We start from the raw sequence: 18331 nt of genomic DNA, 5'->3' as shown, positions 1-18331 counted from the left end.
GCTTTTTGCCTCAAACACCACAGACCCAGGTAGCCCCTTTTTCAAAAGGAGGTAGTGCTATAAGATATTTATACAGTTCATTAATGGAATACATGAAATCATTAATATGCGAAAAATGTCACTCTAATGCGCCAACTTCTTAGATAAATTGATGAAAAACGTTCTGTTCCGTGAGTCAAATCAAGTTTATTGATTTTATTTTCACATATTGTTCAAAAATATTTCTTTTAGACTCTTTTTCAAGGTTGAAAAAATGTAGTTTTCTCAAAAAAATGTATTAGCTTTGTGTTGTTTTCACACATTTTTCAAAATGTTTCCATACATTTCTCAACATGTGTTTCCCCATTGACAGTTACAATGGTTCATCAGGAGAAAAAAGATTTTGGTTTGTTAAAGAAAGAAAAAATAAAAAAGAGAGAGAAACAGGAAAAGAAAAGGGAAAAGAAAGATACCAATTAATGTTTCCCTTCTGTTATATCATTGTCCTCTATGTTAAAAAGTAGTAAATTAACATTGTCTGATTATAACAATAATCACTGACTCACCCAAAGAGTGTTTGGCTGTTTTCATAGGATGTCTTTAAATCAATATCTGTTGCGGGATGGCTCAAATTAAATTTGGTCACTTCTGGTAGACTGAGTTTTTATGTGTCACCAGTTGCTTTTAGATACAGGAAAGAGAATAAATACTAGGTTGGAAGAAAGAAATTTGTTTGTTTGTTGCCTTATAAGTTTCAATATTGGCAAATGAGGAAAGATGCCCCCCATTTGGTTTTGGAGAAAAAGTACATAAGGTTACTTATGGGTAAAAAGTATAGTTGCTAATTATAATTAAGGGAGGTTGTCAAGTTTTCCCTTAGCTTAAAGTTGTCCTCTCTTCAAACATGTAGTTATCCTTGATAAGCTGCTCTCCCATCCTCGGATGCTTTCGCATTATGTTGTCGAAATGCGCTATTTATAGCGTATAAATCCGCGTACTGACGTCATTACGTCACGCGCAACTCGACGCGATGATGTCATCATGTCACATGTGACGCGATGACGTCAGCACGTACGTTCCGCTCGAATGCTCCCGGCGGCCATATTGGAGCGTAGAAACCCTCAATTTATGTTTACCCGCCATTTTTTGGTTTGCAAAAAAAGTATAGTTCATTGATTCAACTAATTGTTTGAATTGACTGGTTAATGGGGTAAAATTATTACTTTTTAGACTACTTGAATGATGTGAATATTATAATCTTTTTATGTTTATATAGTGAGAGTCCAGAAAATTAGATTTTTCTATAGAAAAAAGAGGAGAAAGAGATTAGATCTAAAGATTATCAGAAATAGGTAGAATATAAACTGCTAAAGTAAAACATGGGGTAACCATAGTGTTTTGATACAATATGTGCTAACATGCATAATTTTTGTATTTGATAAGTTCAAAATAAACAGTAAAAGTGGATAAATGGTAACAATAGTGTTTTGATACAATATATCCAAACATTCATAATTCTCTGCATATAAGTTCAAATAAACAATATTCATAACCAGTTAAACATCTCTGAATCACAATTTAATCCAGAGGCACATGCATCCATGATGCAAATCCATTTGCTTTCTTGTTTTCGTAATAGTTCCTCTTTGTTGCCTCCCCTTGGGGGGGTGGAGGGGAGGACATTTTCTCCAAACCAGAAACCTTAAGTTGTGAAACTTCAAAAGACGGATGCTCATTAATAATGTGTACAGATATTGGTGATCTGAGGTCCTTGTGTTTGATAGCTCTGATGTGCTAAAAAATTCTCACCTTCAATTTCCTAATTGTACTCCCAATGTACATTTTGCTGCAAACACATTCAATTCCATAAATAACAAAGGTCGAATTGCAGTTGATCAACTGATTGATTTGTTTTGTTTTACCATTGGGTAGATTGATTTCCTTCTTTCCTTGGTGTATTAATGGGCAAAGTTTACAATGTCCACATTTGTGTGTGCCCCTAATTGAAGTTTGAAAGAATATTTTCTTGGTATTCGGAATTGGACTCAAGAAACTTGGGCTAATCAGATTCCTAATTGTTGGTGCCCTCCGAAAGTAAATGCTTGGTGAAACGTCTAAATGCTTTTGAAGGCTTGCGTCTGTGAGTAAGATGTTCCAATTTTCGGATAATATTTGCTTAATTGTCTTGGCTTCAGTACTGTATGTTGTAATGAACTGAATCTTTTGTTCTGATATTCCAATCTTGGGTTTATCAATTAATAGAGATTCTCTTGAGACCTTTTTGCCTTTATTGATGGCATTCTTGATGTTATTGGATCCATATCCTCTCTCTTTGAATTTCAAAACAGTTTTCTTTAACCTTTCTTGGAAGGTGAGATTTGTGCAGCTTTTTTCTTTTAATCCTTAGGTCCTCCCCATAAGGGATGTTGTAAATTGTATGTTTTGGATGGTGAGATGAAGCAAACGGGAGACTGTTTTCAGCTGATGGTTTTGTAAATAGTTTAGATTGGATCTGGTCATCCTCCACAAATAGCTCTAAGTCCAAAAATTCTGTGTTGGTTGGACTTGCTGTTTTTGTGAATGAAAGATTGAATGAATTATTGTTAAGATGATTTACAAAAATCTCCAGTTGTTGAAGATCTCCTTCCCAAATCATGAGAATATCGTCAATGAAGCGACACCAGAATCTTATATTGTTGGCAAAACTGGGGTGTTTCCAAGCATGCTGAATCTCAAATAGTCCCATGAACAAATTTGCATAAGATAGGGCAAATTTAGACCCCATAGCAGTCCCCTGAAGTTGTTTATACAGGATATTGTCAAAGATGAAGATATGATAGAGACAGAAATGTAACATTTCAATGATCATTAGGTTTTGTTGTAGGAAGGAGATTGATCTTGTTTTCAAGAAGTACATTGTATTTTCCAGACCTTTTTTGTGCTTGATGCTTGTGTATAGTTGTACTACATCCAGTGTGACAAATAAGTAACTATTATCCCACGGTATTTGATTTAATTGCTGAATTATATGTTTTGAATCCTTGACAAATGAGGATAGGTTTGCTAGAGGTTGGAGATGGGTGTCGATGTATTGTGAAATATTTTCTGTTACTGAACCAATTCCATTTATTATAGGTCTCAAAGCTGGAAAGTCTTTATATGCTTTGTGTACTTTTGGCAGAAAATATATTGTTCCTATTAGATATTGATATTCTTTTTCCGTAAAGAGGTTTTGATCAAACCAAATTTAGATTTTTTCATTCCACTCAAATTCTAATTCAGATAACGGGTTGTGGGTTAGTACTTCATAACATTCCTTCATTTTAAGATGATTCAATCCTTCCCTGATATAGTCTGATCTGTTAAATAGGACAATTTTTCCACCTTATCTGTTGCTTTCGTAATTATATATGTGTCCTCCGCTAAATTCCGTAAAGCAAGTCTTTCCTCCTTGGTCAAGTTAGTATTCGTTTTTGTAAATGTGTTATTCAGATAATCCTTCCTTAGTTTATTGCTAACTGTTTTTTGAAAGACTTCAATCACATTTTCCTAAGAGAATATCGGAATAAATGTTGATTTTGGTTTGATGCCTAATTACTCCAAAAATACGTCTTTCGTGTAGAGTTGATCTTCCTCTATGTTTAACAAGTCCACCATTTTTTCAGTAAGTGTAGATGGAGATGGTATCACTTCCTGTTTCTTTCTAATAGCCGTTTCCTCAAAGAATTTTTTTTAGTTTAGTTTTAATTTTCTACAAAATCGAAAAAGGTCAAGTTGGGTCTGGAAATAGTCTCCTTTGTACGTTGGACAAAAAGACAGTCCTTTGCTAAGGGCTGATGTTAATGCTGGTGTGACATTAAAATCTGAAAGATTAATAATTAAATTCATCTTCTCTTCCCTTGCCTTTGTGCTCTTGTTTCTACTCCTTAATTTGTGAGAGCGCGTTTTGCTTCCTCCTCTCTTACCTCTAAGTTTCTTGGTTGAGAAGTACTTGGAGGTAGTTTTGGGTTTGGTGATATTCCACGATATGTGGGATTGTTGGTACGGGAGCTTCTTCTGTATCGCAAAACCTCTTCCAAAAAAGGACATTTCTTAGATTTCAAATTCGGCTTCCTTTCAGGGGTCAGTCCAATACTTGAAATAGATACAGCTGCTGATGGTTAAAAAAATTAAGCAAATATTATCAGAAAATTTGAACATCTTACTCACAAACTCAAGCCTTCAAAAGCATTTAGACGTTTCACCAAGCATTTGCTTTCGGAGGGCACCAACAATTAGGAATCTGATTAGCCCAAGTTTCTTGAGTCCAATTCCGAATACCAAGAAAATGTTCTTTCAAGCTTCAATTAGGGGCACACACAAATGTGGACATTGTAAACTTTGCCTCAATCTACCCAATGGTAAAACAAAACAAATCAATCAGTTGATCAACTGCAATTCGACTTTACTTTAGCACTTTCTACCTATTTCTGATAATCTTTAGATCTAATCTTTCTCCTCCTTTTTTCTATAGAAAAATAAAAAGGTTTGGACTCTCACTATATAAACTATAGAGTGACATTTTTCGCATATTAATGATTTAATGTATTTTGCTTGTATAGTAGCCACACAAATATATGGGAAACACTCATGCTGACAAACTTCGCATCTTTTGTAAGTGGAAACATCCATCTACATTAACCAATTAAAAAATAATACATTGAGCTGTCGCCAAGGTAGAGCTTAGTTTGGCTACAAATTAAACTTTTCTAATGGAATACATGAAAGATGGCAGAACATACTTTTTTTTGCAAAACTGTGGCATGCACCTAAAAATGCACATTTTCTCGAACACCTCTTTTTCTTGCTGTGTTGCTGTCTTGTACTCTATTGCTGTCTGTTGAATCCTGTCTTTTGTTTAATTTACATTCCTTTTCTGTCAGTTCCTCCTTCTTGCTGCTATCTCTTACTTGGTCTTTACTTATGTTGCTACCACGTAGTTCTGCCACTACATTTGTTACTGCATTAATCTCTGTTCCTGCGGTAAAACTTTTCATCTCTGCTGCCACTTCTTTTTCTGTGATGCGACATTGCCCTCTTTTTTTTTTTATCTCAGCTGCTCCTCTGCAGTGAGGTGTACATACTTTGCAACAAATCTGACTTCCAAATCGGATGCCAACTATAGGTTTGTCTCCAGTACATATGACCTGTCAGGCTTTCAATTTCTTCCAAAGGTTTACTATTGCACCTTTTTATGCCAATTTCTAGACACATCGTTAATGTCAAATAGGCATATTTGTATGGCCCCATTTGGCCTGGTGTGCCAAAAGTAACACCTGGTAGCTGTGGTGTCGAGCTAACCAGGCTTTTCTAGAACCTATGCAAGAGCTAAATAGCTACCAGCCATTTGGAACCCTGCGTGACTAAGAGTGGTAAAGTATGCTTGCAGTAATGTGAATAGCCTGTTGGTGGTAAATTACAATGCTATTTTATTATTCCCAGACTGAATTTGTCAGATCAAGTATAGCAATATGATGCATGTTAAAAGTCTAAATCAACTGATAGGGCATAGTACCAATGTTGGCTGCATGGTGTTGAATTCTTCTGGTAAGAAGACTCAGTAATGCATGAACATCTTACTCACTATGGTGGGGGCTCTCGGATGAAAATCATTTTGTGAAGATTAGTTTAATTGTTCTTATGTGTTCATAAATCCCTTGTGTCACTTACTGTCGATGCATAACCTCTTAAAAATACACACTATTGCATATACCACTTATTTTTGGAATTGAAAAGATGGTTATCCAGTGACGGAGGAGCAGACAAGGAAGATGCCTCCTTGTCAATGTGAAGCAAAGATAATATTTGAACTTAGAACAATCACCAACAGTCTTAATAAGGACAATAAAATGTGTGTATTTGTGTGACTATTCTAATGACTTTAACCATAGCCACTCTTCCGGTCAAAAGGTATGTTTATTCTTTGACAGCCCTCAACATAATGAGTAGTCTAATTACTGGAAGAATTCACCCATATGCAAGTAGCATTGATATGCCATTTTAGTTCATTTGGACTTTTAATGCGTCTCATATCATTATTCTTGATCTCGATAATAATACAATAGCATGTAATTCACCAAAATCAGACTATTGCACATTTGTGTGCACGTTTCATCTCTTTTAGTCACAGTAATCTGTTGTGATGTAATATCAAATCTTAGCATGAATCACCCTTCTGTTCCTGCACAAAGTTTTTATGTACGTAATAGGCAACCGTAGAATTTGGTTATGTGAACAGAATAGCAATTTTCCAACAGTAAAATACAATGGACTGTGCACATTTATATTTTCACCATGGTTTAATGCTCTGTTTATTGGGAATTTCAAAATATTTTTAGAACCGACATAAAATAAAACCATTCAAGACCTGGTACAAACAGTGCACCACTGTTATCGTATGAGTCTCTCTACCATTCTTATGGTATTACATATGCATTCAACGATGGGCCCAAGAGAGCGCTGGTGTCACAGTAAACCACCAAGTTCTACTATATTCGAGGGAGGTGTGGCAGCCAGCCTTCCAGCCAATGAGAATGCTCAGAACGGGGTCTATACCACACAGTAAAGATCTCGCTATGAGCCTCCTCAGAGCAGGAACCTGTCATCTTCCCCTGCCAGGAATCAGTTAAGTGCCCCCCGCTGCGTCCCCTGATCCTTCCACCCACCCCCCACTTATCTTGCAATGCCGCGCCCCTCGTTAGCACTGGGAATACTAGTGTTCCCAACGCTTCCCCGATCCGGCAATGGCCACCATGGAAAGGGAGAAGGGACAACATGTAGTTCCTTTCTCCTCCCATGGCAGCCATCTTGATTTGTAGCTTTTATCTTGAGCTGAGAAACGGCAAAAATGTTCTTTCTGAACTTGAGATAAAAACACTATTACTACCCAGGTACAATGTGCCAGGGTACTAATAGCAATATAAACCTCACAGAGGGCATTACCGGTCAGGTAAAGCCCCAAGGCTTACGTTAAAGCTCTTGCCTTCCTCTTGCTTGGAACTGATCCCCGGGTAATTACCTGAGTGGTAATGTCCCCCTGCTCGGGTTATATTGCTTAAGTATAGAACTCTGTGCAGTAAACACAGTCCATGCACTTTGCCCAGGGACGTTTTGACACAGCACGCTAGATGCACTTCTCCTTTTTGGCAAGGCCTACTGGTTTTGACTAGCTGAGCATAAGGCCCTTTCTCTGCAGGTAAGTTTGAAATGAATGGAGTGGGTAGGATGACAATAGATGAATGACTTGTGTATATGCACGTTATAAATGCCATATCATATATCATGTAATGAATATAGTGCGTGCTCGGAGAATGAAGCTGTACTTGGTGTTCATTTAAAGTACATCTTTATTTTTTGAGCGCACAATGCATGCCTTGCATCTGTTGTCATCCTGAGAAGGATGAAAAAAAGATTTACAGAACTTTACACACGAAAAGGCCTACCGCTATACACAAGAGAACTACAATCATAAAGAAAAACAAGATGCATTATACCCGAATGCACAAAAGAAAAGAGTTCGCTTTACAGACACCTCTTTTAGTTCGAGTGATGGGAGCAATGATGATGAAATGGATACAAAACAGAGAGGCTATAATTCTGGCTACCCGTCAAGAAGGAATTACTTCAGAAATAGGAGAAGAGATAATCGACCAAACCAATGAAGAACAGGGAATCGGGACCATTTTTTTAGAGAGGGACAACCAAACATGGGACATGGAACCGAGGATAACACGCAGTATGAGAGCCTTGTGGTAAACCTTTCAACTTGCACACCAACTTCTGAAGAACACAAGGCTCTTGAAAAAGGGGTGGGGTTTGTGACAACCAACCTTTATAACTCGTTCCTATTCCGACAAGAATTCTTCGGGTTTATGAGGAAAATCCACCTCAAACAATTCTTCCAAGATAAAGATCTGATGGAGCCAAGTGAGCATATGGTTTACAAAGAAAATCCACTTTCTGTGTCCCCTCACCCCTCCAAGCACAGAGTGCAAAGCTAGAGTCTTTTAGAAAAGAGTACTAGCAGATATTGAGAGTCTAGAACAACAAAACAAAGGACCACCTACTTTTCACAATATGAAGAAGAACAGATATGATTATGTACAAGAATGTGACAGACAACTGTCAGACACTGCCAGCTAGGAAAGACTGATGAGTGATCCAACGACTAGACTACAACTAGCTATAACACACAAAGTCAAAAGCTAGAGAAAGAGGGTGGGTTACACAAAAAGAAGCCGACTTCCTCATAATGAATAAACCTAGGACTCAGTTTTATATACTTTCCAAGATTCACAAATCCCTGGTAAATCCGCCTGGTCGCCCAATAGTCTCCGCAGTGAACTCGGTTCTGGAACCTCTGTCACAATTTACAGATGTATTTTCTCAACCAACAGGTATGTAAAATGGCATCATACATACAATATACTACACAGATAATCAAGGAAATAGGAGCATCATTCGACTCTACAAAATAACTTCTTCTAGGCCTGGATGTAGAAGCTCTATATATGAGCATTCCCCAAAGAGCCTAATTAAATATGCTAGAAGAGCGTTTACTATTAGAACAAAGTGCTATGTCGACACTGATCTCCTTCATCCTATGGTGCGCAGAAATGGCGCTTACTGAAAGCTTTTTCCGCTTTAATGGATCATTTTACCGACAAATACATGGCACGCTATGGGTGCCACACTGGCTCCGAGTGTAGCTAACCTGTATATGGAACCATTTGAAATAAATAAAATTCTAACTGTTGACAACCAGTTCCAGAAACATGTACAATTGTGGAAACGGTACATAGATGACATCCTAGTCATGTCGAAGAGGAGTGAGGCCGAAGAATTCTGCGAATGGATTAACAATCAAGATACGTTTCTTAATGTTCCATAACTACAATAAAGAACTGAACTTATCACCATTACAGTCGACGAAGCTACAAGTAAACTATTTGTGAAAACGTTCCACAAACCAACGGATCAGAACTCATTATTACATTATGACAGTTTCCATCCACGGCATGTACAAGACCATTTACCATTGGGACAATTTCTCAGTTTAGGAAGAAACGGCATTAAACAAATTGACTTCAAGATAGAAGCCAATAAGGACTAAGCTGCACAAGAGAGGGTAGCCGAACGATCTAACGGGAAAAAACTCAAAAGAGCATCCTATAATAATTGGGAATCCCTACTGGAGTATAAAGAACAACGTTACACCAAGAAGGAAGATGAAAATTGGTATTTGTCTACACCTATAATAATCTATTAAACTCCATCAAAAAGATCATGAATAAAAACTGGAAGGTCATGGAGATAGGTAAAGGCGCAGTCAGCAAACCATTAATAGCTTTCAAGAGAAGCAAGAACCTTAAGGAAAGGATCACCCGTAACGATGTATGCATAAGAGCGCAAGATTGTAGAACATTGACAGAAACCTGGGGCATTCCACCGGTAAAGGCACACTCTACTTGTGGCACTTGTGTATGTTGTCCACAAACGACCAAAACCACAGAATTGGACATTGGACTTGCTAAACCCTGGAGGCAAAACGGATTTACAAATTGCAACTCGAAAATGGTGACTTATACCATTTGTTGTCCTTCCCATAAACTTTATATAGGCAAAACCGAAAGAAAGATCAAAACCAGAATTATAGAACTTACAAGTTGCATAAAGAATCTGGTTCTGAATGCACCATTGGCAACACATTGGATAGAAGCAATCCATACAGTAGAGCAAATCAAATGGACAGTCTTGTTCCAGCGTAAAACAAGTAATGGCAATAACAATGATAAAAAGAAACTGATACTTAAAGAACACAATTGATTTTTCTAACCAAAAGTGTAGAAAAGGGTTTGAATGAGCAATTCGATTGGTTAGAATTATAGAGTAGATTAGGTGCTAGTTCAGAATGCCTTGCTCTACGTTGTGTCTTAATCCAAGTTGAAAGATCCTTAATGCTCTAGACAGTTACACTACTTACCGTGCAGGGTTGGGGATGCACATATATTTTTTTTACTCCAAATAATCTGTGTTTTAGTCCTCTCGCAAGGTAACTGACACCATGCTGGTAGATGACAAGGAGTTGACAAACGCGCGCGTTGCAAGCTCAGACTTGTGACCACTAGTAAGGAGGTTTTGGAATTAACCATACTGGAAGCAGCCATCCGCCTGACGGTCCATAGTGTGTTCATGTGGTGCTTGGTGTGGGACGGTTGTTGGCCATAGAAAGAGGACTGACCATAACCATCGAACAAAAGGTTAAGCTCATGGACCCAACATAAGAGTAGTGAACAGAGACAAAGGACTATTAAAGGGACCAACCATTTCCATTGAGTTTAAACACATTGGGAAATGACGGGCAAATTAACTGGAATAGTCAACAAGCTCGGGCAGTACAAGGAATTGCAGGAAACACGCTATTCGTGAGCTGGATCCACTACTAGGTCAGGTAATGAAACCAATACTTAGTACCAGATTATTAGTGCAACAAGAGAGACTTGCCACTAGCCGCCAAGTCACACTGCTAATGTTTAGGGTCCCTTGTTGTTTCTCTACAGAACTAGATGCATTGAAAACGTGAGACTAGCTTCGCAGAACCTTCGCCACTGACGATACCCCGGCACTGCAGAGTGCACTGTTAACTTCAGGAGCCATACGCCTCCAGACTCTCAATAGGGTAAGGATAGTATTTTTTCTAAGTTTGCCTTGGATGATTCTTTATAATCCCAAGAGTGAAAATAGTCATAAATACAGAACGGCTTCATGATTGCCGTCTTAATCTCTTCTCCCATTAGGCTACGACAAGGTATCCTGAAATACAGACAATGTGAAGATCTTGAATACACATCCATGCAAACTTGACCATAATCTTGAGCGATTAGCATCCTTCTATGTTTAAAAATTCCCAGGTACGAGCTGATAAACTGACCGATGCACCTTTATAATGTACTAAGTAATGGTGGTTTGTCTTTCTTGCTGCATAGCTTTGTTCCGTTGTAAGGACTTTAATCTTAGCGATGCAACTGACAAACGAGTTCTGAGGCATGCCAAGCACTAAACCACAAGAGAGATTTTGAGAGGTTGAGTGGGAGAAGAAATATTGTGTATATATAAATCCCCAACTGTTGACGACAACCGACAGCGGTGAGCAGAGAGCAATAAGGAGCCACAATTAAAATGTAATGGAAATGACAAGTATTGAGCACTTTGAGAGCATAGTTACAATGTAATAGATATGTTAAGTGAAATGCATATCAATGTTGTTTCAGAAGAAAACGTTGGGTAGACTGCCACGGAATATACTTGGATCGAACAATGAAAAGAGTTTGAGGGATCAAATATTATGACTCGGTGATTAGAAAGAAGGGAAATAATAGATCTTAAACCCCTGAAGAATTTCCTACATTAGTTTTTTAATATAGAAGAAGGAATGAAACATGTTGGGTGACTGAAGTATGAAGTGTATGTTTGAGTATATTGTTTTTTAGAGTTTTATTATTATATAGTGTAATGTACTGTATGCATCAAGTTATAGGACGCACTGCAAAGCACGAAGCACTTTAGTTTTTCTTCATGTAATATTGCTATGTATATTTCCCTTTCGTACGTGTTTTAGATGGATTGATTTTCTCATAAATGTTGTAACACAATACAGTTAAGGAGGGTATGACCCTCAACAAATCTTCTGAAATGACTTGACCCAGTGACCTTATTGTTATTTTATGGTTAATAACCTGCAGAGTGGTTGTTTAACTGGGCGTGATATTTTCCCTCTAGTCTCCGTTTGTGTTTTGGAATCATCCTAACCACTTCATTTTATCATGCCGAAACGTACCAGCACTGAAAGGACCCTTGCGCCCGACTAGCTGCAGCCAACAGGCCGCAATAAAAGGAGATGTGCATGTGCGGCAAACGCGCTGCACCTAAACATCCCATGGCGAAGAAAAACCCCCCGACCCCCAAACATCCTGATCTGCAAGTGACACAATGCACCCAAGTGAGACTTGCATGAGCTCCGTTAACTTTGTTAATGGGAAGATTGCCAAAAGAATTACTGAAGCTGGGTGGCACAAGAAACTGTTAATAATTTTTTTTATTGGTAAATTTGATTTTTTATATTTACAAATTGTTAGTTCCTTGTTTTTTTTAGCTCCAAATACCAAATGGTACTTCAATTAAAAATAACATTGTTCAAAAGTGAAGGAACACTACAATACATCAGCCATGAAGAACCATAGCTAACCGCTTGGAACTACAAATTAGGTGAATTATTTACTAAGCAATCGCCACCCGTTGCTTCACCAGCTGGTTACCAGCCCTGTTACCAGCCGGTGAACACCCCTGGGGGGATGCTTATTGCTATTAGCACCCCGGGTTTTCAATTGGGAAACCTGGGGTGCTAACAGAAATGTTTTTTGTTTGAATGAATGGGACGCCTCGCAGCATCCCGTTCGTTCAAATAAAATACTTACCCAAGATGGCCACTGTGAAGCTGTAAGACAGAGCTTGATACAGAGCCCTTCCATTTCCTTGGTGGCGGGCGAGGATACGAAGCAGCGGCAGTTGGGTGCTGCCACTGAAGGAATCCGGTAAGTGGGGAGGGGGTGGGAAGGGATCTATAAATCTGATGGGAAGAGGGGTGGGAGGGGAAAGATGGCAGGAGAGGCATTGAACGCAGCTATCAGGCTGCTCGGAACGTGGGCCAGGGGAGTTGCTAGGTCTGGAAAAGACCCGGGGCTAAGCTGATGCCGGTACTGTTGGGACTGGGGGCTAGCTAGTCTTTTGGCTGTAGCTCCTGAGATTCTATCAGGGGCTATAGCCCCCTTAGCCCCCCCCTAGCAACGCCCCTGACGTGGGCTGAGATTGTGGGATTCAACTCGCATTCCAAACAACCTGATTGGTTGGTTCCCCGGCCCTGGGTGCTAATATCAATTGAGCTATTGGTACGGAAGAGATATATTTTCTTTCTATTCGTGACCTGTATGTATTTGTGACTCTCCTAGCAAGATAAGTGGTTAATTTCTTGTCTTATTTTTCCAAGAGAGATTTTAAAGTTGTGATACGAAAGGACCACTATTGTCACACATTACTCTCAATAACTTTGGATCTTTTGAATAGTAAGCGACTCCCAATTTAAATAGTTACCAATTAGGCAGGAAGGCACACTGTTACGTGAATAGTGGTTTTCCACATAATATGATTTTTTTAACAATGGTACCAAGCTCGCAATGTTGAAACGTATTTTGTTTAAGATGTATATTTACTAACTAGGGTAATAAAAAAGTTTTATTGCAATTGAAGAATATTTTTGAAACACGTTCACGTTTTTCCTTTTCTTTGCCCTACAGTTTGTCTTCTTTCATATTTTGCTTTATTGTAAATGTTTTGATTAATTAAGGTTTTCGAGATAGAATCGGAATTCATTAATTTAGCATAGGTTTTCTTCACACCGTATATAAAAATGAATTGCATACTTAAAACAGGGGTCACGGTTTCGAGTTGCAAGCTACCAGCCAGCCATAACAAGTCACTCTCCACCTCAATTCTATGCATACGTACAGCACACCTTTTTCTACTCGCCAAGAGCCAATTATCACTAGCACATGGCTGGGGGTGAGTGCGCATTTTGCCCCCTTTCCACAGTCATTTGTGTTGAGAGAGTATGTTTTTGAGAGCAATGAGTTGATCATATATCTCAGGCTTGCAATGTTTATATGTAACCTTTGGAGGTGAAGAGCTCTTCTGAGATACTCTTGTTGCACTTGTCTTTGCACATTTTTCAAACGAGTGCATTACCTTACACCCAAATTAACGTACAAGTTAGACACAGGTTTAGTTAATGAATGGTTGGCAGCTTGAACGTTCCCAAGGCGGTGTTGATGTATAATGCTGTACCGTTTTGGTCTTAAGCGCATTCATGCTTGCACAAGGCCTCGACATTTGCGCTCGCCGCAAACTATTTGCTAAAGATAATACTCTTGGCGAGTAAGTAATGTTGTGCTGTGCACATATGGAGAATTGATGGGCAAAGATCTTTTTTATGCTTGGCTAGTAGATAGCATTGTAATGTCTAATGATGATTCCCTTCTACAGTACAAGTCACCTAACAGCGTTGGTCATCTAGTGAGTATTGAGCTTTAGGAGAATTTAAAACAACTTTGAATTTGGAGTAATGATTACAATATTGGAACACACCTGGTTCCCCCAGGCCAACCATGCCCGCCCAAATATGCACCCCAAGGATTTAGTGCAAACAGTTATAATACTGCATTTATGTATTTCTAGGGTTTTTGTAATGCGCAATGTAGCAAGACACTTCAAATTATGTGCCATATGTCTTATTGATGATGACGACTTTGTGCGCAGCACCATAAAATGGACCAAACCAAAAGACAGGCTTTAGGTGAAGAAATAAAAACCCATCCTACTGTACTAGATGTATTCACTAGAGCCACTGCAAAATATTAATGGATGCTTCAGACAGACAGATTGACAGATACGCACAAGAATGAACATATTAGGGAGGGTTGACTGAGACAAATGAATAGAAAGCCTACTCTGTGTTCTAGTCTTTATACTTGGAAAAATATTGTTGGGTGGGATCAAAACCACAACCCATGGTGGTTCCAGATGAAGTGGTCGAACGCATATGTGCCTGAGTTAATGCTCACGTTAAGGTCGTTGCTGTCACCACTGCCACCTGCTAATGCAAAGATACTCTTATGGCTGTTACTGAGGCCTTTTAGGCTGCTGATCAATACTTTCCACGCCTTCATGTGCAAATACAGGTGACCCTGGGGAGAGATCAGGCAAGCAGCAGCTAGCTACACATTTAGGAACAGTGTTTATTTACAGTCAACAAAATTGAGGGACCTGAACGAACCATCAAATAAAGTCATCATCTGTTTGCAAAGTTTAATACCAAATTATGACCGATTATGAGAGAATAGGTTAGCTTTATCTTGGTAAAGGACATTTCTAGTACCCACGTATTAGGATGCATTCTTGATAACTAATGGAGTACAAAAATGACTTATAATGCTGCCATTATGCACTGCAAGTCACTTATCAGCACTGGTCTGACAAGGAGGGATCTAACCATTCTGGCTGTGTCTAGTGTGTGTTTGTTGATGATGACAAGACCTTCTGATGGCTGAATCAGTTAATTAGAAAAATAATTAAAGCAGAGCATCTGTGTTGCAGAATTTTATCTTGGGAACACGTGTTTTGAATACTCCCATACTAAGATGTATTATTATAGAGTGGGCCGAGTAAAGAAAATCATTCTGTTAAAGGGCAAAAACAAAAACAATAAACAAGGACAGTGGTGATGAGGGCCAAACCCAGCATTTTTGGATACTCTCCTTCCCCCGGGAGAGTGTTCTAACCTGTAGTCCATCAATGGTCTGGTTCTGAATGTGCCACTTTGCTTAAGTGCTTGAGAATGGTGCGCCCATGTACTTTGTGGATGGAATGATGTGCCTCTGCAGGCTGTGGGTGGGAATGCCTGTTGAATGACAGTTAACAAGGAGATTTTGCGGCCAAAACAGTGGTTAGATATTTTGATGAAATTGCTGTTTTGGGTGATAAACAGTGATATGTCTAAATGTCACTCCGAAGTATAGAATGAAATATATTGCTATCTATCATACACCTGCTTGGGCAATGTTAGCCATTTGTACGGTGCCATTATATTCTTGTTAGGATTTATTTACCTTGATAACAACTTCGAAGTTAATTTTGTGCAGAAAAGTGAATCAACTGATCTGTACCACAAGCATGTTTCACACACATTCATCTATTAAATAGAGAACTGGAAAATGTAACCCTTAAAACTTTATTTTCAGTACGGTGTCGCATAGATCACCCTCTCGCCCATTTCTTTGTAGCTACTGCATTGCATTGCATTGCTCTTTTTTGTCTTCTTTGAGCGGTTTCAGGCATACGAATACTTTCAGCACTGTGTGGAAATACTGTTGATGGCACTGTTTACACCTCATTATTACACTGTATCCACAGGTGCACAATGCTATGCAGGGCAGCAAAAATGTGGGGTGGACGTCATTTGCAGCCCTGTGACGGCCTCAGAGCTTGGCTACATAATCCTCTGATGTCATGGAGTCCTTCAAATGCTTCCTGCACCATGAAACTCTGCAGGCTGCTGCTAACCTCCACTGTACTCCCACAGGCTGTGGCAGAGCCATCCTCGGGTCAGAGAAGTACGTGTCATAGTCTACCTGCCTTAGGTACTCTAGGTAATTCAGTTGGTTACTGTGGCAGTATTCACATTTTTTGAAAAACGAGGTGTCTTTCATTCATGTAGAGATTTCTTAACTCTGAATCCCGCATAAAAGCTTATTTGACCTTATCAGAAAGTAAATGAAGGTTTACAAGAAAGTCGGAATATTTTTATGACACTTTATTTACAGGATAATTCATAGAATTCAGCGCACAAGTGGCGCACGCGGCTGGCGCACAGTGTGCGCGTGCGACTTTCTGCACCAGCTGCGTGCGCTAAAATCCATTTCCGCGCACAGCGTATTCATGGATTTTAGCCTCCAAAACCAGCCGTGGCGCAGAGTGGCGCAGCGACCCTGCAGCAGCGCCAGTTACACCCCCAACCCCTCCCCATGCGCCATGCACAGCGCACAAATCCCAAACATGGCGCACAGGCCCCGAACCACGAAAGCGCCAGTAAAACTCCCCGCGCACCCCTCCGAATACATGTACACCCCGGCGCGGGGAGTTTCCCACGCGATTGGCCCTGTGTGAGCGGGGTACATGTATTACTGGGGTGCCCGGGAACTTTCACACGCGATTGGCCCTGTACGAGCGGGGTACATGTGTTACTGGGGTGCGCAGGAACTTTCACACGTGATTTGCCCTGTGCGAGCGGGATACGTGTGTAACTGGGGTGCGCGAGAACTTTCACACGTGAATTTGCTGTCAGAGCGGGTTACGTGTATCCAGTGTGGTGCGCGGGGAGTCCTACACTTGAATTGGCAGTGTGTGGCCTCCCAGGTGTCCCCTCTACCCCCTCCACGGCCCCTGCAGGCAGCCCACACCACAGGGGACTACCCTGCACCCCTGGACATGTCCCGCAGGCAGTCCGTACACCATGGCCATGCCCCCCAGCCAGGCCACGTGTCATGTTGCACTAGTGATCACCAACTCATGTCCCCCTGCACCCCCAACCCCAATCAGTGAGGGGCACCTGCCAGCAGGCCTCCCACTCATGTCCCCCATCACCCCTATCAGTGAGGGGCACCTGCCAGCAGGCCTCCCACTCATGTCCCCCAGCACCCCCACCCCCAGCAGTGAGGGGCACCTGCCAGCATGCCCCCACTCATGTCCCCCTGCACCCCCACCCCTCAGCAGTGAGGGGCACCTGCCAGCAGGCCCCCCACTCATGTCCCCCTGCACCCCCACCCCCACAGCAGTGAGGGGCACCTGCCAGCAGGCCCCCACACATGTCCCCCTGCACCCCCACCCCCCATCAGTGAGGGGCACCTGCCAGCAGGCCCCCACACATGTCCCCCTGCATCCCCCCATCAGTGAGGGGCACCTGCCATCAGGCCCCCACTCATGTCCCCCAGCACCCCCACCCCCCAGCAGTGAGGGGCACCTGCCAGCAGGCCCCCACTCATGTCCCACACATGTCCCCCAGCACCCCCACCCCCATCAGTGAAGGGCACCTGCCAGCAGGCCCCCACTCATGTCCCCCAGCACCCCCACCAGTGAGAGGCACCTGCCAGCAGGCCCCCACACATGTCCCCCTGCACCCCCACCCCCATCAGTGAGGGGCACCTGCCAGCAGGCCCCCACACATGCCCCCCAGCACCCCCACCCCCCATCAGTGAGGGGCACCTGCCAGCAGGCCCCCACACATGTCCCCCTGCACCCCCCCATCAGTGAGGGGCACCTGCCAGCAGGCCCCCACTCATGTCCCACACATGTCCCCCAGCACCCCAACCCCCCAGCAGTGAGGGGCACCTACCAGCAGGCCCCCACTCATGTCCCACACATGTCCCCCAGCACCCCCACCCCCCATCAGTGAAGGGCACCTGCCACCAGGCCCCCACTCATGTCCCCCAGCACCCCCACCCCCCAGCAGTGAGAGGCACCTGCCAGCAGGCCCCCACACATGTCCACCTGCACCCCCACCCCCCATCAGTGAGGGGCACCTGCCAGCAGGCCTCCACTCATGTCCCCCCCCCCCTACATGAAATAAAGATGCACAATCATGGCCCACTTCTACACCAAAATACCACAGCATGCCACCCCATTACTGAGATGCAATGATTTCCCAATC

At 41.5% G+C, this 18331-nt stretch overlaps 1 protein-coding gene across 2 annotated transcripts in view; it reads left to right on the top strand.

The window, feature by feature from the left end:
* Positions 1-18331, top strand: part of LOC138481372 (enoyl-CoA hydratase EchA19-like) — a 501182-nt gene that overhangs the window by 51567 nt on the left and 431284 nt on the right. Inside the window, exon 2 of one of the 2 annotated variants that reach the window (XM_069613494.1) lies at positions 16039-16238. The exons of the other annotated variant lie outside the window; for it this stretch is intronic. Coding sequence (XP_069469595.1) covers positions 16046-16238 — 193 coding nt within the window. The 5' untranslated portion in view covers positions 16039-16045. The remainder of the gene's footprint in view (positions 1-16038; positions 16239-18331) is intronic. 2 annotated transcript variants of the gene reach the window in all.

The sequence above is a fragment of the Ambystoma mexicanum genome, chromosome 5p (assembly GCF_040938575.1).
Source record: "Ambystoma mexicanum isolate Mex_15411 chromosome 5p, UKY_AmexF1_1, whole genome shotgun sequence".
Lineage (NCBI taxonomy): Eukaryota > Metazoa > Chordata > Amphibia > Caudata > Ambystomatidae > Ambystoma > Ambystoma mexicanum.
This window is presented reverse-complemented; position numbering and strand designations above follow the sequence as displayed.